Raw genomic sequence first — 25401 nt, forward strand, 5'->3', positions numbered from 1 at the left:
TGTGTATTACTTAGCGAAGGCATTTTGTGATTGTACTGTATGTTTAAACATTTGAATAATAACAGAATTCACCTATCTGTAGGTTATGAATGCCCTTTACAGTGATGGCGAATATCACTTCCTATGGTATATGACCGCTTCCTGGATCTGGGCGGTGCTTGCTGCTCTCTACCATGGTGAGTGCTCGCAATGTTATGGGAACTGTGGAAGAGATCACAGGGGCTCCTAGTGTAGGTCAGATAATATCAGCAATGGGCTGCTGTAAATCATATCCATTGCAGTTAGCTTGCTGTAAGCGCCTTTACATATAAACGTTGGTTATCTTTTATTGTCATTTATTTATACCAGGAAGGCAGGAACCAAGGAGAGTAAAGGAGACAGCATGGAAATAAAGTATTACACCTATTATTATATAGTGGGGTGGAGCATTAATGCCAATTTGATTCACAACATTGATGGCATGTTATCACGTTATGATATATGTTTGGTAGTATTTTTATATTTGGTTATTGTTTTTTGTTGATTTGAGCAGCACAACACTCTTTTGAGATTGCTTATTTTTTTCGGAACACATTGTGGGTTTGCTGCAGGTCAGAGATTTTTTAATTTTGTTGATTTAGAGCAGGCATCACTAGATTGCAGACAGCAGTCTAAATCCGGACCAAGCCACTGTCCCATCTGGACCCAGAGGGCAGGATGGACTGGCGCGGGGGGTGATGTAAAGGGGTGGGACAGACTACGGGGGGGGGTAATGTAAAGGGGCAGGACGGACTACAAGGGGGTAATGTAAAGGGGCAGGGTGGACTACAGGGGGGGGGGGTGATGTAAAGGGGCAGGATGGACTACAAGGGGGTGATGTAAAGGGGCAGGATGGACTACAAGGGGGTGATGTAAATGGGCAGGATGGACTACGAGAGGGTAATGTAAAGGCGCAGGACGGACTACAAGGGGGTAATGTAAAGGGGCAGGACGGACTACAAGGTGGTGATGTAAAGGGGCCGGACGGACTACAACGTGGTGATGTAAAGGGGCCGGACGGACTACAGGGGGGGTAATGTAAAGGGGCAGGACGGACTACGAGGGGGTAATGTAAAGGGGCAGGACGGACTACAGGCGGGGTAATGTAAAGGGGCAGGACGGACTACAAGGGGGTAATGTAAAGGGGCAGGACGGACTACAAGGGGGTAATGTAAAGGGGCAGGACGGACTACAGGCGGGGTAATGTAAAGGGGCAGGACGGACTACAAGGGGGTAATGTAAAGGGGCAGGACGGACTACAAGGGGGTAATGTAAAGGGGCAGGACGGACTACAGGGGGGTAATGTAAAGGGGCAGGACGGACTACAGGGGGGGTGATGTAAAGGGGCAGGATGGACTACTGGGGGGTGATGTAAAGGGGCAAGATGGACTACGGGGGGGTGTGATGTAAAGGGGCAGGATGGACTACGGGGGGGTGTGATGTAAAGGGGCAGGATGGACTACTGGGGGTGATGTAAAGGGGCAGGATGGACTACGGGGGGTGTGATGTAAAGGGGCAGGATGGACTACTGGGGGGTGATGTAAAGGGGCAGGATGGACTACAAGGGGGTAATGTAAAGGGGCAGGATGGACTACAAGGGGGTAATGTAAATGGGCAGGACGGACTACAAGGGGGTAATGTAAATGGGCAGGACGGACTACTGGGGCTGATGTAAAGGGGCAGGACGGACTACGGGAGGGGGTGATGTAAAGGGGCAGGACGGACTACGGAGGGGGGGCGTGATGTAAAGGGTCAGGACGGACTACAAGGAGGTAATGTAAAGGGGCAGGACGGACTACGGGGGGATGATGTAAAGGGGCAGGATGGACTACTGGGGGGGGCTGATGTAAAGGGGCAGGATGGACTACAGGTGGGTGCTGTAAAAGGGCAAGATGGACTACGGGTGGGTGATTTAAAGGGGCAGGACGGACTACGGGGGGGTGATGTAAAGGGGCAGGACGGACTACGGGGGGTGATGTAAAGGGGCAGGACGTACTACGTGGGGGGTGATGTAAAGGGGCAGGGCATGCTGTTGTGTGTGTGTGTGTGTGTGGGGGGGGAATCAGAAGGGGGACAGAAAGGACTACTGGGGGGGTGAAGTAAAGGGGTAGAGATCTCTACTGTGGGGGTGAAGTAAAGGGGTAGAGATCTCTACTGTGGGGGTGAATTAAAGGGGCAGAAATCTCTACTGTGGGGGGGGGAGGTGATATAAAGGGAGAAAGGGTCCTACTGTGGGGGAAAATAATATAGAGGGGCAGAGGACACTGTTGGGGGGGGGGGTGATGTGATGGGAAAGGGGAAGAGGAAACTGGGGTGGGGGGGGTGAGTCATTGGACAAACATGAGATTCGGACCTCTGCTGGAAGAAGATTTAAATGATCGGACCTCCGTGAATTTTAATTCAATACCCTTGATTTAGAGGTTAGGTTGTGGTAGCACACTGGAGTTTTCATTAACATTCACTCATCACTGCTCGCTTATTTCATCCGTTGATAGAATTAGTTCTCTATGACAGGAGGACAAACAGATTTTTAACAGGATTCACATCAGTAAATCATTAAACACTTTGTATACTGGGAAGAAATAGTGTAAGTTTTATGAATGAAGAAGGCAAGCTAAACTCTGATGATAATGGGTCAAACATTACACACTATATACTTCTCTTTAGATTTTTTTCCTTTAGATTGACCAAAAACAGATAATGGGTCAAACATTAGGAGTTTGAATTTGTATGCAATCAAGCAGGCCCTTGCACTACATGGTTTTGGTAAGTCTAAAGGAAATCAGACAACAAAAGTTGTATAGTGTGTATGAGGTCTAAAGCCTTTTACACAAGATGTCTGTTGACAGACTGTGGTCCTAAAATCTGACCATTAGTATGCTCCTTTCGACAATTGTTGTCCAACTTTCAGCCAACAAATGTTGGATGGCAGGCTAGTAAATTTTCGGTGGATAACGTTTTGTTGTCAGATTTTCGTATGGTCAGTACCCAAATCTGTCACACAAAAGTCGAGCACAAAGTACAAACATGCATGCTCAGGATCAATGCTCACCAAACACAAAATTGGCAGAAGGGGCCTAAAGGGTGGCACTCAAGAGCTGAAATTCCTCGTAGTACGTCACTACGTTCGTGTTTGTTGCACGACAATTGTGTACCGTTAGTATGCAAGACAAGATCCTGGCACACGCACTTAAAGAGGAAGTAAACCATGCGCCGTAGACAGCGGTGCCTGTCTTCGGGCAAATATCTCCTAAACCGTATAGGTTTAAGAGATATTTCTTGGACCTACAGGTAAGCCTTAATCTAGGCTTACCTGTAGGTCAAAGTGGTTTGTAAGGGTTTACAACCACTTTAAGACAAAAATCAGACGCTAGGTTGGCCAACAATTGTACCGTGTGTATGAAGCTTAAGAGAGTTTACTTTGGGAGATTTCCTCCCACTTTCTGTTATGTCTCTTGGACAGAAAGTGAGGGAAATTTCCCCAATGACAAACAGACAGCAAAAAATAAACTGGCAGGGGATTTTTAAACCTTTTCTACCCTATCCAAAACTAAACAAAAATAAAAAAGGGTTTTGGCTATACATACGGTATGGTATGAATGTTTGCCAGGGTTTTAGGAACATACATCACATTACAATAAATATAATATAATCCAGTCAGTCATGTATGTGTCTTTCCTGTGTGGGTGGATCTTTCTCTCCCCAGAACCCTAAAATGTTTTAAATTATTTATATGCAGAGGTAAAAAAAAGAACACAAAAAAAGAAGAGACTGTAATACCATATGACCAAAAGAAATGACGGAGTACAAATTTTGGAGAAGGTTAAAGTTGGAGAACGTGTAAAAGAGATGTGTACTGTTAGGCAAAGGTGGATAGTAGGAATGTGAGGGGTTGACCATTGGATGAGGGAGTTACCTCAACTCTTTCATTAGGGCCACCCAAGGGAGTGACATACTGAGGCTCATTTACTCCAGGAGTGTGTCAATTAGGGATAAGCTTCGTGTTCGAGTCGAACATACGTTCGACACGAACATCGGCTGTTCGCCCGTTCGGTGAATTCTGAACGTTATGGACCGTTCGCGCCAAATTCGTGTGGCGCTCACGGCCCACAATGCACTGCGCCATCGCAGTGCATTGCTGACTCATGATTGGCCAAGCATGCACTGTGACCCCGCATGCTTGGCCAATCACAGCGCCGGCAGCGAGGAGAGCCATGATTCATAGCTCGGGCTGTGTAGTACATGCCCCACACTATATAAGGCCACCAGCGCGGCGGCCTTGTGTAGTGTGTTGGCGTCTGTAGGAGTCAGTGGGTGTTCTGTGTACCTTCAACACAGTATACACCGATCGTTATCAGCCGATTTTGCATTCTTGCTCTTCTGTAGTGCGTGCTGTCTGCGTGCTTTGAACTCAGTATACACCGCTATATCCATCTATATAGCTAGCTATCTTGCTCGTTTTAAATAGAGCTTGCAGTCAGTTGTAGGAGATTGTGCGTGCTGTCTGCGGGCCCTGAACCCAGTATACACCGTTATATCTACCTACATAGCTCTTCTCTAATTGAGCCATCTGCAGGAGTTAGTGGATGTTGTGTGTGCCTCCAGCACAATATACACTACCCAATTGCTAGTTTTCCCGTCTCCCTTCAGGCCATTACCATGTCTGGAAGGCCAGCAAGGAGAAGCAGACAGGCGCAAGCCGATAAAAGAGGGCAAGCAGGCTCTGTGTCTAGAGACAACAGTGCTGGTCGTGGACGCGGTGCATCATCATCATCAGCACGTGGCCATGGGACATGCTTGTCCTTCTTTTCGGCAGCTGGACATGTTGAGCCGCAACATGCCAACGACTTGGTAGAGTGGATGAGCAAGCCCTCTTCATCCTCCTCATCCTCTCTCACCCAGGCTCAGGGTACTAGTAAAGCAGCTGCCAACGCATCGTCTTCATTCCTCTCAATGTCATCATCAGTGACTCCTTCCCTAGACCCACCATGTCCTCCTGAGGAGTCTCCTGAACTCTTTGAGCACAGTGTTGGGTACATGCTCCAGGAGGATGCCCAGTGTTTTGTAGGCTCTGATGATGATACTCCGCTAGAGGAAGGCAGTAGCGTGAGCGCAGAGAGAGGCGATGCTCAAGGAGGACAGCAATCTGGCAGTCATGTTCCACAAGCTGCAGCATACTGCCAGATTTGCTCCAGCGATGAAGAGGGAGGGGATGATGAGGGCACTGACTCCACGTGGGTGCCTGGTAGGAGGGAGGAGGAGGCACATGTCCAACGAGGCAGGATGCCTTCCGAGGGCCAGCTTAGGGGCAGCACACCGACTGAATCACACCGCAGAGCTCCGCCTGTGCAGGGCGCTGCCTCTGCGCGTTATTCTAAAAGTTCTTTGGTGTGTGCCTTTTTTGAGACGAGTGCATCAGATCGCACCGCTGCTATTTGCATTATATGTCTCAAGCGTATCTCGCGTGGCCAAAACATCAGCCGCTTGGGCACCACATGCTTGACCAGACATATGTTGACCTGCCATGCAGCTCGTTGGCAAGCGTACCTCAAAGACCCACACCAAAGAACAAAGCGGACCTCTCCTTGCTCCTCATCAGCTGGGATCTCCAACCCCACTAGACCTTCAGTCCTCTCTGAAACCTGCTCTGAGAGGAATGAAGGTGTAGAATTAGGTATGTCACAGCCAAGTGCTTCCGGGCACTCTGCTAGCAGTACACCCACGTCCGATTATAGCAGACAAATGTCCCTGCCCCAGCTACTGGACCGGCGAAAGAAGTTCACTCCCAGCCATCCACATGCCCAGCGGTTGAATGTTAGCTTGGCTAAATTGCTAGCATGTCAACTGCTGCCTTTTCAGTTGGTAGACTCGGCCCCCTTCCGTGAGTTTGTACAATGTGCGGTTCCTCAGTGGCAGGTCCCCAAACACCACGTTTTCACACGGAAGGTGATTCCGGCTCTCTACCAGCATGTGGAAGGCAATGTCCTTGCCTCGCTGGACAGGGCGGTCAGCGGTAAGGTGCATATTACCACTGACTCATGGTCCAGCAGGCATGGACAGGGACGTTACCTGTCTTTCACGGCCCATTGGGTCACTCTTCTGGCAGCTGGGAAGGATGCAGGACAAGGATGCAGGACAAGGCCACCACGCCTCCAAAATGCTACTATTGGTTGTGACACACCTCTCTCCTCCCCCCTCCTCTTCTTCTTCCTCCATGGCCTCTTCCAGTGCTCTGTCCTCAGAACCAGCGGTGCTCCGTAGGCGTTCCAGGGGCTACGCAAGTACGCAGGCAAAACGATGCCATGCCGTGCTTGCGCTGGTTTGTTTGGGGGACAGGAGCCACACTGGGGCGGATGTTTTATCAGCTCTGCAGGGGCAGGCCGAGAGGTGGTTGACGCCATGCCAGCTTAAGCCAGGAATGGTGGTTTGCGACAATGGCACCAACCTCCTCTCCGCCCTCTGACAGGGACAACTGGCCCTGTGTAGCTCACGTCCTTAACCTGGTGGTGCAGCGGTTCTTGGGCAGGTACCCAGGCTTACAGGATGTCCTGAAGCAGGCCAGGAAAGTCTGTGTGCATTTCCGCTGATCATTTAATGCCTGTGCTCGGCTGGCTGAGCTCCAAAAGGAGTTGAACCTGCCCAAGAACCGCCTTATATGTGACATGCCCACCAGGTGGAACTCAATGTTGGCCATGCTGCAGCGGCTGCACATGCAGCAGAGGGCCATCAATGAGTACCTGTGCGACTACGGCACCAGGACAGGGTCAGGGGAGCTCGGATTTTTCTCACCACGCCAGTGGGGCATGATCAGGGATGCATGCACTGTCCTGTCACCGTTTGAGGAGGCCACAAGGATGGTGAGCAGTGACAGTGCATGCATCAGTGACACTGTACCTCTTGTCCACCTCTTGGAGCATACGCTGCGTGGAATAATGGACAGGGCACTTGAGGCAGAACAGAGGCAGGAAGAGGAGGACTTCCTTGCCTCTCAAGGCCCCCTTTATCCAGACAGTGTTCCTGCTGTGCCACCTATCACACAGGAAAAGGAGGAGAATGATTGTGTCAGCATGGAGTTGGAGGCTGGCACTCAGCAGCAGCAGTCTTGTAGGGATGATTTCCAGTCCCAAGAAACCCGTGGACTTGTACGTGGCTGGGAGGAGGTAGCTGCGGATCATGTTGTCCTTTAGTGACCCAGAGGACTCTGGACCGAATGCCTCAGCTAACCTACGCTGCATGGCCTCCCTGATCCTGCAAAGCCTGCGGAAGGATCCTCGTATTCTTCGGATCAAGGAGAGGGATCATTACTGGCTGGCCACTCTCCTTAATCCACGGTACAAGGGTAAGGTTGCCGACCTTATCTTGCCATCGCAGAGGGAGCAGAGGATGAGACATCTCCGGGAGGCCTTGCAGAAAGGTCTGTGCAACGTGTTCCCAGAGACTGGGAGGTTACAAACTCCTGGCCCTGGACAACGTGTTGCTGAGGCATCGGTCAGAAGGAGAGGTGGAGAAGGTGGCCGTCTGACCGACGCTTTCAGACAATTTTTAGTCCGCAGCCCCAAGGTATGATCGGTTCCAGCAACCATCGCCAGCATCTGATTTACATGGTGCAGGAATACCTAGGGGCAAGATCAGACTTGGACACCTTTCCCACCGAAAATCCTCTGGCTTACTGGGTCTTGAGGATGGATCACTGGCCAGAGCTTGCACAGTATGCAATTGAGCTACTGGCCTGTCCTGCATCCAGCGTTCTTTCGGAACGCACCTTCAATGCTGCTGGTGGCTTTGTTACCGATCACAGGGTGCGCCTATTCACCGAATCAGTTGATCGACTGACCTTCATCAAGATGAATCAGTCTTGGATCACCCACAGCTACCAAGCACTTGAAGCTGATGTAACCAAATAATTTTTTTTGAAATATCACATCCCTTCAAGATTGCCTATGCTGATGCTGAGTGACTGTCCTGTTATGTTGATTCTCTATCCTCTTCTCCTCTGCTGATATGTTGGAAGAACATTTTTGGTTCTGGCTGATGCCATCAGCCCAATTTTTCTGCCCCTGTTTAACAGGGGCGTTTAATTACAATTTTTGATGCAATGCTTTGCAGCAGGGCTCATTCCTGCACTACAACTAGAGTATATGGGAGAGGTTGCAGTGTTCTGGCACCAGCACCAGTGCCAGCAGCCCAATTTTTCAGCCCCTGTTTAACAGGGGCATGTAATTACAATTCTTGATATAATATTTCACAGGAGGGCCCGTTCCTGTGCCCACCCTGAGTAACTGTGAGGACTTATAGTGATGTGGCACCAGCACCACAACCACCAAAGGTCAATTTTTCTACCACTGTTCAACAATGGCATGTAATTACAATTCTTGATATAATCGTTCACAGCAGGGCGCTCCAGCGCCCACCAAGAGTCACTTTGAGGGCTTACAATGTTGTGGCAAAACTAACACCTTGTTCCGCCATTTCTGCAGAGCATATAGGGCAGGCCCCTACTTTCAAACATCCAACTTACAAACATCTCCTACTTGCAAACGGAAGGAGACAACAGCAAGTGAGATGAAAAAGGACAGACGGCAAAACAAATTATACAGGGGTGATAGCCCTTCCCTATGTTTTACAAAAAGCTTAAAAATAGATTTTTTGACTGGAGCTACACTTTAAAAATGTACCAGTTGAAAATTACAAACAGATTCTACTTAACACAACAAATCTACACAGTCCCTGTCTTGTTTGCACCACCTGTATACTGCTGTTCTGAGTATATAGGGCCTGGGGGCCACACGTATTTCCTTTTTTTAATATGGGTACGGGGTTCCCCTTAATATCTGTACAAGACCCAAAGGGGCTGGTAATGGGCAGGGAGGGCTACCCATGCCATTTTTCTCAATGATTTTCAACCATATTGCAGGAACCAGATATAACATTAAAACCGCAAGCAGTTTTAAATGACGTTATTTCCATTAAATGTAATTTTGTGCAGGGACTGTTCTTAACACGGGAAACATGTGGCACTTCACAGGCATACTATAGACACCCCCCAGGAATGATATTTAAAGGAATATTTCACTTTTTTTTTCACTTTAATCGTCATTAAAATCAGTGCTCCCGCCAAAACGGCCATTTTTAAAAACATTTTAGGCATTGACCCATGTCCCCTGGGGCAGGAGACAGGTCCCCAAACCCTTTTTAGGACAGTATCTTGCATATTAGCCATTTAAATTAGCACTTTTAATTTCAAACGTTCGAGTCCTATAGACTTCAATGGGGTTCTAACGTTCGTACGAATTTGGGGTCCGTTCGAAAAGTTCTGGTGTGAACCGAACAGGGGGGTGTTCGGCTCATCCCTAGTGTCAATATTCACTTTGGTTATCCAGTCATGCGCAGAAAAAAATAAAATAAACATGTATTCACATTTTACATGATTGAAGTAAATTTTCACCTAATTTATTGTGTGAATATTCTTGACTCCTATAGTAATTTAGCCTTATTGTCCACACTCAGAGAAATAATCTAAGTTTCATCTTTAGTAGCATACGTTTATTCCAAGTAGTAGAACTGCCTTGGTCTGAAGGTCTTTTCAGTAAAATCTTATCAATGAGTACCTAGTTTTATTTTACTATTAGCTTATATTGTTTATGTGTACAGGATGGAAGCCATGTTTTCTAAATAACTCTCAGCCTTTGCTCTAAAGTTAGCTTTTTTTTTTTCCAGATAGCCCTCTCTTTTTCCTCCTCAGTTGAACATCTTTTTGTTCTGATGTATAGGCCTCTATTAAAAATGTACTATTAAAAACATCGATTAAAAATGCACTATTTAAAGCAGTACTGAGCTGCCAAGGATCCCCAGGGGGCTTTTGTCTGCAAGGTATACTTGCATACTATGGCACATTTACCTCTTATGCCTCGCACACACGATCGGATTTTCCAACAACAAATGTTGCATGTGAGCTTGTTGGCGGAAAATCTGATTGTGTGTATGCTCCATCGAACATTTGTTGTCGGACATTCCGCCAACAAAGGTTGGCTAGCAGGTTCTGAAATTTTCCGCCAACAAATATTTGTTCTCAGACTTTCCAATTGTATGTACACACGTCTGTCAGACAAAAGTCCACGCATGTATCAAGCGTGAATCAAGTACGGAGCCGGAAGTGATCGGTCTTGTAAAACTAGCGTTCATAAATGGAGATATCACGTAGGTCTTGTAGGTCACTACATTCATAATTGTTGGCGAACATTTTTGTGACCGTGTGTATGCAAGACAAGTTGGAGCCAATATCCTTCAAACAAAAATCCATGGTTTTGTTGTCGGAAAGTCCGATCGTGTGTACAGGGCATTCATTTTCACTTACCTAGCCATGTAAGTTCCATTCTCCCTGTTATCAACACTGCAATTTTCACCAACGTTTTGTTATAGACTGGTTTCTTCTCTCTTCTGTCATTGGACTGCCATTGATGGTATAATACCAACAGGTATGTGCAGGCGTTTCATTGACCCAACACTCAGCAGAGGATTGGCATTTTACAGATGTTGAGAGTATACATTGCATTCTGCATGCACAACCGACAGTTTACAATTAAAAAGAAAGATAAAGGAGTTTTTTTTCTGGTACAAGAGGTATACAAAGTCCCTTTGGCAAAAGAAAAAAAAATCTACTTGCTGGCAATTTGGTTCAGAAGAGTAGGGATTTACAGTACATTCCACTTCAAGTACCAAAAGTTTTATAATACACTAATCTTTTCATCCAAACATTAAATTATTGCATTTGTTATTTTGAAAAGCCAGTATAAAGGAGAATAACAGGCAAAGACAAAACATTTGTAGCATTTAACAATTGTTTTTTGTGAATTAAAATGTATGTAAACCCAACCACTAAAATGAATTCATTTTCACTAAATTGTATAAACTTTAATGTAGTTTAGAAATCTTCAGTTCTCGTTAAAGTTATTCCTTGTGATCCTGCCATGAAGGTTCTCGATCAGGCACTTAACGTTGAAAACACTGTACTCCTGTGTTGTCACACAGGCATCTGCTGATGGCTACCAGTTGCCATTTCAACACATATTTATGTAGGCATCTTGTAACCACCAGGAAATGCCATGACGTGGAAGAGAACATCGAGAGCAGCGTTGGGGCGTGGATAGTGGGGAGCATGAAAACTGATCGTTTTATTCATTAGAACTAGGTTTTACAGAATGCATATTGAGATCAATAGGCTCTTTTTCTTATTTTTATATAAAACATTTAATCGTCTGCATGTCATTCTGATATTCTGGCTTCAAAGAGTCACTAACCTAGAACAAGTATGCTGATTAGGTGACGTCAATGGCTGCATGCTTTTACCAGATTGACAACTCTGAATGTGTTAAATCCTTAATCAGCATAAATGAAAGGCAACTAGCATCATTAGAAAAAAAGTTAGTTGTGGCATGATTGGCATCCTACATATCCCTTTGTTAACCAAACTGGGGCTACTGAGACAACCTAATAATAGCTTGAGGTGGGAATTGGTAGACAGCAAGACTAAAATACATAAATAATTTGGCTGGATGGTGGCTGCTCTTCTAAATCAGGTCCTGAATACCTAATACTGTACACACAAGAAAGAGCAACATTGCTTACTCTTTCTTATATATTCCTTTGTGTCAGACTTACTTTAATCTTCAGTACTAAAATGTGCTCAAATGTCCAACAACAAACCTTTCTTTAACAGATTCAAAGGAAAGCTCAAGGCATGCCACCCATAGCTAAGAAGTTCTTTAAGGGTGTGATTCTTCTTGAACTGGCAGGCTTAGTTGGTGTATATGTACTGTACTATAAAATGGATTCAAGCCAAGGTTAGTGTTTTCATGTTTCAAAATTATGTGTTTATTGGTTTAATTAAATCAACGTATGCCTTTTTTCAACCTATGTAAAAATTAGTGTATGGAGATCCAAGTAATACAATTGAAATGGACCATATTAAGTTGTTTCTGAGCAGATGTTACCTTGTATGAACTCAATGCCAGAATAGTCAATAGATCCAGTAGAGCTGAAGGAAACCCCTAAATATGGACGGGTCTAGTCCCGTCTGCTAACTTCTTTCTCAGTAGTGTGGTGCGGTATTTATAGAAGTCACACAATTGTACGCATATGTTTGGAATCATCGTGAATTAGAAGGCAGACAGCATGTTCCACGTGTTTTATGTCATCTTTTAATCATCCATCACTTTTCCATAGAGTTCAATAACCCTTCACAGTCACTGAAGGGCTCAGTGGTTTTTTCTCCAGTGAATGCATGTTGTTAAATATACTTGCATTTGTGTAATCATAATTGCCCCTTTATGTGTTCAGATTTTTCAGTGCTGCAGAGAAGTAAATGCATGTTTATTCATTAAGTCGGTGTCTCAGAAAGTATTGAAGCCAAAATAGCATGACACCTGGGAAAATTCAGGGTGGGGGGCTTGCTGTAAAGGGAAAAGCACAGGGAGGGGGGCTTACTGTACAGGAAAATTACAGGGAGAGGAGTCTCAATGTACAGGGATAGCACAGAGAGAGGGAGCTCAGAGGGAGGAAAGCTCATTGAAAGGTCACTGTACAGAGGTAAGTGCAGTGAAATGGGGCTCACTATACAGAGAAAACCACACAAAGAGGGAGGTTACTATGCAGAGGAAAGCACATGGAGAAGGGGCTCACTGTACAAGGAAAGCAAATGGAGAGGGGGCTCACTGTACAGGGAAAGCACAGGGAGAGGGGGGCTCACTGTACAGGGAAATCACATGGAGAGGCGGCTCGCTGTACAGGGAAAGAACATGGAGAGGGGGCTCACTGTACAAGGAAAGCAAATGGAGAGGGGGCTCACTGAACAGGGAAAGCACACGGAGAGGGGGCTCACTGTACATGGAAAGCACAGGGAGCGGTGGCTCACTGTACATGGAAAGCACAGGGGGAGCGGTGGCTCACTGTACATGGAAAGCACAGGGAGAGGGGACTCACTGTACATGGAAAGCACAGGGAGAGGGGGCTCACTGTACATGGAAAGCACATGGAGAGGGGGCTCACTGCACATGGAGAGGGGGCTCACTGTACAGGGAAAGCACATGGAGAGGGGGCTCACTGAACAGGGAAAGCACACAGAGAGGGGGCTCACTGAACAGGGAAAGCACACGGAGAGGGGGCGGGGGTTCATTGTACATGGAAAGCACAGGGAAAGGGGGCTCACTGTACTTGGAAAGCACAGGGTAGGGGGCCCACTGTACAGGGAAAGCACAGGGAGCGGGGGCTCACTGTACAGGGAAAGCACAGGGAGAGGGGGGCTCACTGTACAGGGAAATCACATGGAGAGGCGGCTCGCTGTACAGGGAAAGAACATGGAGAGGGGGCTCACTGTACAAGGAAAGCAAATGGAGAGGGGGCTCACTGAACAGGGAAAGCACACGGAGAGGGGGCTCACTGTACATGGAAAGCACAGGGAGCGGTGGCTCACTGTACATGGAAAGCACAGGGAGAGGGGACTCACTGTACATGGAAAGCACAGGGAGAGGGGGCTCACTGTACATGGAAAGCACAGGGAGAGGGGGCTCACTGCACATGGAGAGGGGGCTCACTGTACAGGGAAAGCACATGGAGAGGGGGCTCACTGAACAGGGAAAGCACACAGAGAGGGGGCTCACTGAACAGGGAAAGCACACGGAGAGGGGGCGGGGGTTCATTGTACATGGAAAGCACAGGGAAAGGGGGCTCACTGTACTTGGAAAGCACAGGGATAGGGGGCCCACTGTACAGGGAAAGCACAGGGAGCGGGGGCTCACTGTACAGGGAAAGCACAGGGAGAGTGGGCTCCCTGTACAGGGAAAGCACAGGGAGAGGGGGCTCACTATTCATGGAGAGCACAGGGAGAGGGGGCTCACTGTACAGGGAAAGCACGCAGAGAGAGGGCTCACTGTACATGGAGAGCACAGAGAAAGGGCGCTCACTGTACAGGGAGAGGGGGCTCACTGTACATGGAGAGCACAGGGAGAGGGGGCTCACTGTACATGGAGAGCACAGGGAGAGGGGGCTCACTGTACATGGAGAGCACAGGGAGAGGGGGCTCACTGTACAGGGAAAGCACACAGAGAGAGGGCTCACTGTACATGGAGAGCACAGAGAAAGGGCGCTCACTGTACAGGGAGAGGGGGCTCACTGTATATGGAGAGCACAGGGAGAGGGGGCTCACTGTACATGGAGAGCACAGGGAGAGGGGGCTCACTGTACATGGAGAGCACAGGGAGAGGGGGCTCACTGTACATGGAGAGCACAGGGAGAGGGGGCTCACTGTACATGGAGAGCACAGGGAGAGGGGGCTCACTGTACATGGAGAGCACAGGGAGAGGGGGCTCACTGTACATGGAGAGCACAGGGAGAGGGGGCTCACTGTACATGGAGAGCACAAGGAGAGGGGGCTCACTGTACATGGAGAGCACAGGGAGAGGGGGGCTCACTGTACATGGAAAGCACAAGGAGAAGGGGGCTCACTGTACAGGGGAACCACCGGGAGAGGGGGCTCACTGTACATGGAAAGCACATGGAGATTGAGCTCACTGTACATGGAAAGCACATGGAGAGGGGGGCTCACTGTACAGGGAAAGCACAGGAATAGGACGCTCACTGTACAGGGGAAAGTGCAGGGAGAGGTTGATCACGGTACTGAGGAAAGCGGGGGGGGGGGGGGGGGGCTCACTGTACAGCATACCTCCCAACTGTCCCTCATTTGGAACCACACCCCTCTGTCCCTTTATCCTCCTCAGTTTTCCCTCTTTTTGGACAGATGTATAGACCTCTATAGTAAATGCAATTCTTAAAGTGGTTCTAGGTTGAAGCAGTTGAAGGTTTTTACCTTAATGCATTTTCTGCATTAAGGTAAAATAAAAATCTGCAGCTCCCCTCTCCAGCGGCTTTTACTTATGCCGATCTCTATCCAGCATTGTGCACGAGAGCAGTGGCTCTCATCCTCCTCATAGGCTCAGAGACAGCACCATTGGCTCCCGCTGCTGTCACTTACAGCCAGTGATGAGGGAGCAGGGAACCATGGACGTTAGGCTTGGGAGAAAGCCCACACAAGTAACTTCATAGTAAGCGGAGAGGAGAACCCAGGAGCGCCGGCGGGGGACCTGAGAAAAGGAGGATCAGGGCTGCTGAGTTTTTAAACCATTGAACAGAGCAGGTAAGTATGACATGTTTGTTATTTTAAAAAAAATATGGATTTACAATTACTTTAACTACTAAACTACACTACACTAAACCTTTACGACAATCTTTTTTATTATCACATTTTTGTAAAAGAGCAGTAAAAAAGAATCATAGTAATGAATGGGCTACATTTTTACTCAAAACAACAACATGGTGTTCCCCACTAAATCATGTGCAGTGTAGTTGTGCTATGTCAACTTTTATAATAATGATTTTAATTGCTATTAATGAATTGCTATTAATTATTAGCTTTTTCTATGTTAAGATTTTAGGTACACAATGAACAGAAGGTTACCCCCTGTTTTAGAACGTAAGTGCATATTTCAGATGTACTATAAAAAATAAAAATGTAAAATATTATTTAAACAAACCAAAACTAAATTCACATCTTAACCTATTTGGAATTTATGTATTTACTATAACCAAATGTGGGAAAATCAGCCCTGTATTAATTCCAGGCTCACTTTGACTCCAGTTCCAGTGTTATTTCCAGAAATCAGCCACAGCACAGGACAGGGTCTGCATGCAGGCTGTGCCATTCATTGGCTGCCTCTGTCTGAACAGCCAGTCTGTTGCATTTTCTGCATAAAGATCCCAGCACTATAGTACAGCACTAGACAGAAAGTCCAACTGATTTAGGGTTAAAATAGGTTATGGTATAATCTGAGTTTAGCTCCACCTCAAATGAGGCCATAAACGTAATTTATTTTGAGTGGTTCCACCGCAAACAAAACTATAAATGTCAAATTTCTGATTGATAACATCATAGCAGTAATAAATGTGATCAATGTAAGCAAACCAATGGCAATACCCTTGACCAGGGGTCAAGTCCTGGGGAAAAAAGTGTGGGAACTCCCACCCAAGATCCACTTCCTCACCAAAAAAAAAAAATGATACGCTCATATGCACGAACGCTTCAAAAGTGGTATTTTTCATCCAATTTTCGTATTGTGTGTATGAAGCTAATAACTGTTAGTACATAAAAAAACAATCCTCAATAAACATAAACATAAATACGGTAATTCTCTGGATAATCAGCATTCATTCAATTGTGCTTCCATGCAAATGTGAACATCATGTTCTGATCTTTATTGGGGAATGTTATTTTGTATATAGAGTGTTTATGTGGTGAGTTTACACTTTTCATTGAACAGAGTTTGGATAACAAAGGGTTAAACGGAAAGGTCATAAATGAACTGCACATTATCTGGACAGAATGCTTAGGGAGATAGTGATGTGTTCCTGCTTAGGAGATGTATGTTAGCTTGGGGGGCTGCAAACTCTGCAGGGCTCCAACACACACCCGCTGCTATTCCAACCCTTTACATATTTCCACATAAACTTCCCTCCTGGCATTAAACTTTGGCAGGTATTGTGCTCAGCTTACCACCCCAAACTGATGTTCCTCCCTCAGCTCACCTCTCTACCTGCATGTCCTGTGAGCAGAATAGCTGTGCTCCTCCTCTGGGTTCTCTCATCATATGGCACTGAAGATAGAGGAGGGGGGATTCAGAGGGACACACAGAGCAAGTATGCAGGAGACTGGGGGGGGGGGGGGGGGTGAGGAGATAGAAAATCAGGAGGGGCCGGCGGGGAGGAGCGCATCACGAGAGGTCTGACTAAATACAATCTCAGCAGGGAGCTGATCTACTAGCTAGCTGTGATTGACATGTAGATCGAAGCAGAAGCTGTCATGGGGCCCCCTACTGGCAATGCCTGAATGGTCAGGTGTGCGGCACTTACTATTGCGAGCTGTGTCAGCGGCTGCTGGTGTAGCACCTGCCACACAGCTCACATACTTCAAAGTCTTGCAGGACGCGGCTGCTAACGGGAACGGAGTTCCTGTTGTGGAAAAAGTACAGGAACTCCATTCCCATGCGTTCCCACAGGACTTGAGCCCTGCCCTTGACTAACAGAAATATCTTGTCCAGGAATCTGTCTATACCTTTTATGATATTGCTGGTTTGCTGCCAGTACAGTATGTAAGCACTGCACATTTTATGATATTGTGAGATATTACTAACTTATAAGAGAACTTTTATGAAGTTATAGTGCATAAGCAGTGGTACAGTATTTGCAGTGCATATTCGTTAAAACAGACCAAGTGCCATATGCAAATACTGGCATCCAAAATTTGTTAGGAGCACATTACAATCCATTTTACATATAATGTATGTGATAAACTTAACCAAGAGAAGCATAGAGAAACTTAAAAAAAAAACTAAAGACACGATTAAAGACCAGGTGTGCAATTAGAAGAAAATTGGAATTTCACCCATAGGCCACCCGTCTCATAAAATTCATCAGTCCAGACCTCTGACACAGACAAATCAACCCAAGGCTGGTGCATTGTTTATGTCCTCTGAATGAAGAAGTACTGTAAAAGAAGCTCTTAATTACACCGTAATAAAAATAAAATTCCAGGATCAACCATTTTCTAGGCCCAATATATCCAAGGCCTCATTAGGGAGACTATTGCTTAACCCTCCAAAACAACTTGGCTGTGAATCTAACAAATAGCTTTGGCTGGAGTTTCATTCTCAGTGCAGTGTGGCATACTGGAATAGATATAGGACTGGTAACAATGGGTTTCATTGTATGCACTGCAAAATCCTACTAGCTCTGGCAGTCTTCTTATTAACAATTTTTTCCCTTAACGTCTTTCAGGACAGCACCTTGAGAGAGTGGCTCCACCCACTTGTCAGGAAGCACACCTCCACCAATCTTTAAAAGGAGGCTCATTCCCACTTATCACCAGTTTTTGTGTTTCCTCCGGAAGGGAACACTCAGTGGGGAGTTATGAGCTCTCAGGGTGCTGCCCTGAGAGACCAGGCTCCCTACTACACCGTTTTACCTACCTCAGAGAGGTGGTTCCTCCCACTCCACAGGCTAATGCAGAGCCAGTTGGAGGGCTTGGCAATCCATCATGGGTAACCTCAAGCCAGCAATGGCAACTGCTTGCGTCTCCAGGAATATGGAGTATTGGGTGAATCAGCTTAAGGCTCACACAATAGCTGATTCTTCTAAGCAAGAAATCCTTGATTCTTTTTCAACCTTGTCAGCAGCTGTAGCCCATGTCTCAGATGCATCAGCTGAATCTATTAGGATGATTGCAAAAGCCACAGCCCTTACTAATTCAGTCAGAAGCGCTCTGTGGTTAAAAACCTGGCCGGGGGATGCAGCATCTAAAAACAAATTATGCAGGGTCCCTTTCCTACGGGTTTTATTGTTCGGCCCCGATTTGGACTCAGTTCTTGACAGGACTGCAGATAAAAAGAAATCTTTTCCTGTCAAGAAAAAGAAACAGCCAGTCAAATGTTTTTTGTTTTTTTTTGTCCTCAAAGGGCTCAGGAACAAAACCAGTTTAACGAGAAAAAGAAAAATTGGTAAGGGCAGAGGGGAAAGGGCAAAGGCTATGTCCTTTTCCATCCTCCTGTGTCGATCAGCAAGACGCAATGACAGCCGGTTACAGGTGGAAGGAAGACTTCAGGGTTTTCTCCCCTATTGGACAGGCATAAAGGAAAACTGGTACATTCTGTGCATGCTGGCCCAAGGTTACAGAATAGAATTTTCGGATCTCCCCCCAGAAAGGTACTTTATAACAAACCTACCAAGAGATGCAACAAAGGCCCTAGAACCTGTTAAAGGATCTGATAGATCAGGGGGTTGTGACTCGGGTTCCACAGGGGGAGCATTATTAGGGATTCTATTTCCATATACTGCTGATAAAAAAGCCATCCGGAAGATTTTGATTAATCCTCAACTTGAAACCGCTGAACAGATACAAAAGGTTTCGTAAGATTTCGACTCCATCTTCGTGGTCAAAAACCTATTGAGAAGGGAATGCTTTATGGCATCAATCGACCTTCGAGATGCCTTTCTGCATATCCCCATAGTCCCTCAATCCCAGAAATTCCTAAGGTTGGCGATAAACATGGGGAACAAGGTTCTGCACCTACAATTCAAGGCCCTCCCCTTCGGCCTTTCTTCTCTCCCACGAAGATTTACGAAGGTGATGGCAGAAGCTCTCGCATCTCTGTGCTTGCAGCGGATCACTGTAATTCTGTACCTGGACGACCTGCTCTTCTTTGCCCCTTCCAGGGAAAAGTTGTTAGAGGACCTCAGGAAAGGCCCACGGTCATCTAGAAGCCTTGGGTTGGATTGTAAATATGCAAACTCCAATCCAGCCCAGGAAGTACAATTTCTGGGGTATCAAATCCGTTCAGTGGAGCACAGAGTTTTTCTCCCAGAAGAGAAAAAGGTAAAAGTTCAGAATGGCGTAGCCTCTTTACAGACAAATCAGGAATTATCAGTCAGACGAGTCATGTCAGCCCTAGGAACCCTAACCTCAACCATGGCAACCATTCAATGGGCAAGGTTACATTTCAGACCTCTTCAGAGTTTCCTCCTGAGAGCATGGAATCGCAGCACAGAATCTCTGGAGGCAAAGGTAAAAATCCCCATCAAAGTCAAACGATCGCTTTGGTGGTGGAGAAATCAGGCAAATCTGTCAAAGGGCCTGTTATGGTCTTTCCCAATAGAAAAAGTGATTACGACGGATGCCAGCGCGTGGGGATGGGGGGCGCACTTGGGTCAAAACTTCGTACAAGGAGTTTGGTCCCAGTCAGAGGCGAAAAGGTCCTCAAATTGGAGGGAACTAAGGGCAGTCGCCTTCGCATTGGATGCCTTCTCTCCAATGTCCAGGTTCTCTCAGACAATGCCACTGCCATAGCCTACCTGAACAAGCAAGGGGGTACAAGAAGCAGAACCCTTCAATTACTGGCTTTAAAGATTCTAGAATGGGCAGAAAATAATTTATTGTCCTTATTAGCAGTGCACCTCAAAGGCACTCTAAATGTAGTGGCAGATTTTCTAAGCAGAATACGGATTCAAGAGGCAGAATGGACCTTGAATCCAGTTTTTGGCATGATCACCAGGGCTTGGGGCCAGCCACAATTAGACCTGTTTGCATCAGAAGAAAATACGCAACTCCCAGTTTTCTTCTCCATTCACAGAAACAACAGTTCCCAGGGGACAGATGTGTTAATACAGCCTTGGAACTTTCATCTGGGTATAGACAGATTCCTCTGTTTCAACTAATCCTGTTAGTATTGAGGAAGATACAGAGGGAGAAGGTGGCAGTAATTCTAATCACTCTATTTTGGCCAAAAAGGGCATGGTTTACCACCGTTCTGCAGATGGCAGTCAAATCATCTTGGCAGCTGCCTCTCTGGCAAGACTTGCTTCTACAAGGTCCGATACATCATCTGGAAGTGGCCAGTCTAAGCCTCACCGCTTGGTATCTGAAGAGCAGTTGTTAAGAAACAAAGGTCTGTCACAACCTTACTTCCCAGTAGAAAAGCAGTAACCAGAAAAATCTATGCTAAATATTGGAAAGTCTACAAATAGTAGTAGATAATAAATAAATAATAGATTGGTAGAATATTTGCTGTTGATTTTAGAATTCCTTCAAAATGGTGCAGACAAAGGCTTGTCAGTCAGCACGCTTAAAGTGCAAGTAGTCGCATTAGGAGTCTTTCTGGAAAGACCAGTCTCTTCTGAGCCCTTAGCTACTATATTTTTCAAGGAGCTTACTAGATCCAGACCAGCTCCAGCTAAGCATTTTCCCAATTGGGGTCTATCAGTGGACCTACAAGCACTCACAAAGGAACCTTTTGAACCACTGCAAGCAATTTCACTGAAGAATCTTACTCTTAAAGCTTTATTTTTGGTTGCAATAACATCGGCAAGGAGTATTAGTGAGCTGCACGCCCTATCAGTTAAAAAAAACCCTTTTAATCCATCTACACGGATAGGATTACACTCCAAACCGATCCGGGGGTTTTTGCCAAAGGTAGCGTCAGCCCACAACAGGTCGCAGGAGATCATCCTACCAACCTTTTGCTCAAACCCTTTAGGGGAGAAAGAAAGGCTATTGCACAATTTGGATGTAAGAAGGACTTTATTACATTATCTTGAAGTTACAAAGGACTTACGGTCTTTGGACTCTTTGTTTGTATTTTTATCTGGGAAAAAGAAGGGCCACCAAGCATCAAAGGGGTTAATAGCTAGATGGCTTAAATCCGTTATTCTAGCAGCCTACTCTCAGTCAGGGCCAACTCCCCTGCTGGGAATTAAAGCACATTCTACCAGGGCTCAGTCCACTACATGGGCAGAAATAGCTGGTGACACCCCAGATCAAATTTGTAAGGTGGCTACATGGTCAAGTTACCTAACGTTTGTCTGTCATTAGACTGGATCTTCTGTCAGCAAGCGTGCAGGCTTTTGGCAGAAAGGTCTTACAGGCTGTGGTCCCTCCCTAGTGGGTAAGTCTCTTTTATCCTCTCAAGGTGCTATCCTGAAAGACGTTAAGGGAAAAATCAGGTTAGACTTACCGGTAACTTGTTTTCCAGTAGTCTTTCAGGACAACAGCAACCTGCCCTTCTTCTTTTAAATCATTATGCTGTGACTAACCATATTCTGATTATGTGTTCCAGCTTGGGCTGGATGTTCTCTACTACTACTGGCGATAAATTGGAAGGAGTCTCCTTTTAAAGATTGGTGAAGGTGTGTTTCCTGACAAGTGGGTGGAGCCACTCTCTGAAGGTGCTGTCCTGAAAGACTCCTAGAAAACAAGTTACCGGTAAGTCTAACTTGATTTTTTTTTTATCATTTAAAAGTATATTTACCTGGCATGAAAAGTTTTATATTGTCGGTTAGTCAATGATATTGTCAGTCAGTCTCACTCCCCTTGCAAGATGTACAATCCAATGGCTAAGTAAAAAGTACATCATTGTTTTTTAAAATTAGACAGACAGATATGTAAACCTTTAAATTCAGGCCACTGAAATTTAATATTTCAGTGTTTAGATGATGCTGGAGAGTTAAACCAGCTAACATTTTTTTCTGATATTGCTCAGGGCTTCTGGTGGTGAGATGACTACACTTAGGTTTTCATAGCTGCTGTGAGGAAATGCTCAATCTTTCTGTGAGTGCTTTTTCACACTGGCATTAATGCTTATCGCCCTCTGAAAAGGGACCTGAGGTGGATTGCTTTTCAGAGGGGGTATAGCAACAGCTAACAGGCATTTAGAGGGGGCTACTGCTGCCTCCTCCTAGCACTGCACTGTAACTGTAAGCTTATCCCAGCATAGCCCCATTGATCTCAATAGGTGAGTTTGACAGGCGGTGTCACCTGTCAGACACTGCAGACTGATTTAGGAAACCCCCTAGCACTCCATCTCCAACTTCATACTCTCCTGCCCAGGTGGGCTGACTGAGTAGTTGAGGCGGCCTGCCCCCTGAGATGCTGCCTGCAGAGTCATACCAGCCCTCCCTAGATCACTCACCCAACCCAGATTAAAACACAGGCTTGGCTGCCAGCCAAGCCAAAACATTTTACCTGCACTGACAAAAACCTAACACTACCTACTCTAACACATTTGAGGGTGCTACACACACACAATGGGTGAGAAAAGAACTAGAAACTAACTAACCAATGTTAGTCATGTTGTACAGGTCAGTGATTCATAAAGCACTGAAGCCACAGGGAACTAGCCATGTAGCCAGGTAACTAGTACTCCCAGATGAAGGCTAGAAATTTTAGCCCACGTATATCTACATACCATAAAATTGTGTAGAAATGTTGAGATGAAGACTATGGATCATTGGAAAAATTAGGTGAAGGTGAAGTTCTAAATACATGCCAGGTCTTTTGTTTTTAAACAAGTAACTGGCTGTGTAATTTTTTTTTTTTTTGCAGTGTATTATAAATCTAACGAATGGGCTGGAGTACATGGAAAACGGGAAAAGGATGAACAAGCATGGAGTGCAAAGACTAATTAGGTTTTTTTTTTGTTTTGTTTTTTCCAATTCTTCATACTGCATCTATGACATGGGTAATGAAAACGTAAACATGTAACTCTGGGAAATGTATCAAGTTAGCGCAGTAGCCCTCAAATGCAGCCACTGACATTGCCAGAAAGCCGCACATAATATGCAGTGAATGTATTGCTACAGAAAGCTGTCAGAAGCAGCAGACATGAACCATGAGATGGTCAGAGACTGCATACATGCGACAGAAGATGGTTAGATATTATGCATGACCAAACATGCAATAGGTGTTGTTGAAGACTGGGGAAATGCTTCAGGAGACAATCAGACTGGAGACATGTTAAATGAGACCGCTAGAGAACACTGCTTTTACAGCCCCTTTAAAGAAATCAGTGCCTCCACATTTGTACTCTTTAGAATCCCTTAAAAATGACTTGTGCCACATTTGATACTTCTCTCAACAAGATCTATTATAAAAAGGGATGAACAGCACAGAAATCAATAATAATGTAAAAGAAATAAACCAAAACACCAATGTGAAGATTTTTTTTTTTTTTTTTTTACTGACTTGAGTAAGAACCTACGTAAGGGAAACACATACTACTTTCGGCAAAGGCCCTAAAGGACCCTGCACAGTAAATGCCAAAGGGTCTCAAACAGCCCCTGGGCTACAGATTGGGCACTAGGAAGTTAGAGGGAGTAGGGGGTGCTGCTGATTGCAGAGGTTTAGCTCTGACTATGCAAGGATCATGTTAGACTGGTACTTTCCCACACAAATAGCAGCAGTTCTCTGAATTTTACTTGCCAGGCTGAGGAGTTTGGACTGGCACTGAGAACAATTAAACTGTTAAAAACAGATATTTTAAATTTTAGCCTCATGGTAAGTGCTTAATTTAAAGATTTTTATTTGGGTACAGCATTGCATAGCCGCGTAATTACCAGTTAAAGTAGCGCAGTGCTAAATAGAAAAAAATGTCCTTGGGGTAAAAATCTTCTGAAGCTCAAGTTTTGCACTGCCTAGCTGTTTTGTAAATGATAAAGCTCTCCCTCTCTGTATTATTTGTTGGCATGCCTTTTTTATTTTGTCCAGTTAGGTTTTAGTTGACCATAATATAGATCTGTAAATTATGTTTTATAAATCTTACATTTTGGGGCTTGGCCTACTGATGGTTTAATACTTTAAAGGCTAAGTTCATCTGTAGTAACATGTTACACCCATATTTACATGTTACTATACAGTAGTTTCCCACACCTCCCGATCCACCCACATGACAGTGGGCAGGGGATCTTCTCCCCACTGTCACAGTTTAAAAACAGAAAGGCTGTGTATGAATGATGTAGCTGTGTGGGCATAGCCAGAGTTCTGTGTATGAATGAACTAGAAATCCCATATTCCACTGTCTGCAGGATCCTGGCATTGCACTTGAAATCCACTGATCATGAGAAAAATGCTCTGCAGGCTCAAGTGTAAAAAAAAAAAAATAATTGCAAATTTTTTACTTGCAAAAACATGTCCATTATTTATTATTATTTTTTTGAACTTGAACTTATCAACTTTGCTCACCCCTCCAGCACTGTCCCCGAACTCCCTCCCCAGCACCAATATTTTGGCCCAGTCTTCTTCTTCGGGGTTCAGGATTTACTGTCATTTTGGCTGTACGGGATGCTGTAACTCAAACATGCACAGGAATTCATCATTCATCCTGGCAGATGCCGTAAAAATGTACTATGTGCTGCACATGCTCCACTTAATGTACTTTTTTCAGAAGATTGCAAACAGGCCTGCGAGATTCCTTTATTGCAGGGCCAAGAGGACATATTTATAGGGCACTTAATATGTCTTTTACCAAACATTTATGAATCTACCAGTTAAATGTGTTTTAAATGAAAGTGATTCACCACCAGTGAATACTTGGTGAAAGTCACACTCACAGCTTAATAAATATGCCCTATATTGTCTTCTGTAATGACAAATGAACGTGCCTGTTCACACACTTTTTAATTTTGTATGTAAAGTTCCACTTTAGGACAAAATTGTGTAATTTCTAAATGCTTGCTTGTCATTTCAAAATCATTACATCAAAAAAATAAATTAAATAATAATTTCTTGCACATTTCTCTGTTTTTCAGGCATTATATATTCTTCAGTTTCTATATTCTATGTTCAGGATGAACACACAACATATCCCGGGTCAATCGATGAAGAATTGCAGATTCAGACAAAGAAGCAATAGATATTTGGTTTTATTTGGGATATGTGTATAAAATTGTTGTATCTTAATGATCTGCATAAATCTTCAATATATCAACAAGATCCCCTGGAAAATCAGACATTAA

General features: G+C 45.3%; 1 protein-coding gene across 3 annotated transcripts; it reads left to right on the forward strand.

The window, feature by feature from the left end:
- The first annotated feature begins 41 nt into the window (after positions 1–41).
- On the forward strand, positions 42–25401 carry CEBPZOS (CEBPZ opposite strand). Of its 3 annotated transcripts, XR_013276666.1 has the most exons (6): positions 189–230; positions 11735–11858; positions 15497–15541; positions 21729–21874; positions 22994–23076; positions 25195–25401. XR_013276666.1 is itself a non-coding variant. In XM_077486449.1 (5 exons), exons 1-4 carry the CDS (start codon positions 174–176, stop codon positions 23074–23076), a joined length of 255 nt encoding a protein of 84 aa, XP_077342575.1. In that variant the 5' UTR covers positions 42–173; the 3' UTR covers positions 25195–25401. The 3 variants fall into 3 exon arrangements, 2 of the variants coding, with proteins under 2 accessions (XP_077342575.1, XP_077342574.1); XM_077486449.1 differs by lacking the exons at positions 189–230; positions 21729–21874 and adding an exon at positions 42–176; XM_077486448.1 differs by lacking the exon at positions 21729–21874.

This window comes from Lithobates pipiens, unplaced genomic scaffold, assembly GCF_037356315.1.
Source record: "Lithobates pipiens isolate NorthernLeopardFrog02 unplaced genomic scaffold, aLitPip1_a1.2 Scaffold_18, whole genome shotgun sequence".
NCBI lineage: Eukaryota > Metazoa > Chordata > Amphibia > Anura > Ranidae > Lithobates > Lithobates pipiens.

Excerpts from the sequence above, each read along its gene's own strand:
- CEBPZOS (XM_077486448.1), top strand. The coding sequence starts at position 195 with ATGGGAACTGTGGAAGAGATCACAGGGGCTCCTAGT. Across the intron at positions 11,859-15,496 it reads TAAAATGGATTCAAGCCAAG|ATTTTAGGTACACAATGAAC; the intron begins GTTAGTGTTTTC and ends TTCTATGTTAAG. Across the intron at positions 15,542-22,993 it reads GTTACCCCCTGTTTTAGAAC|TGTATTATAAATCTAACGAA; the intron begins GTAAGTGCATAT and ends TTTTTTTTGCAG.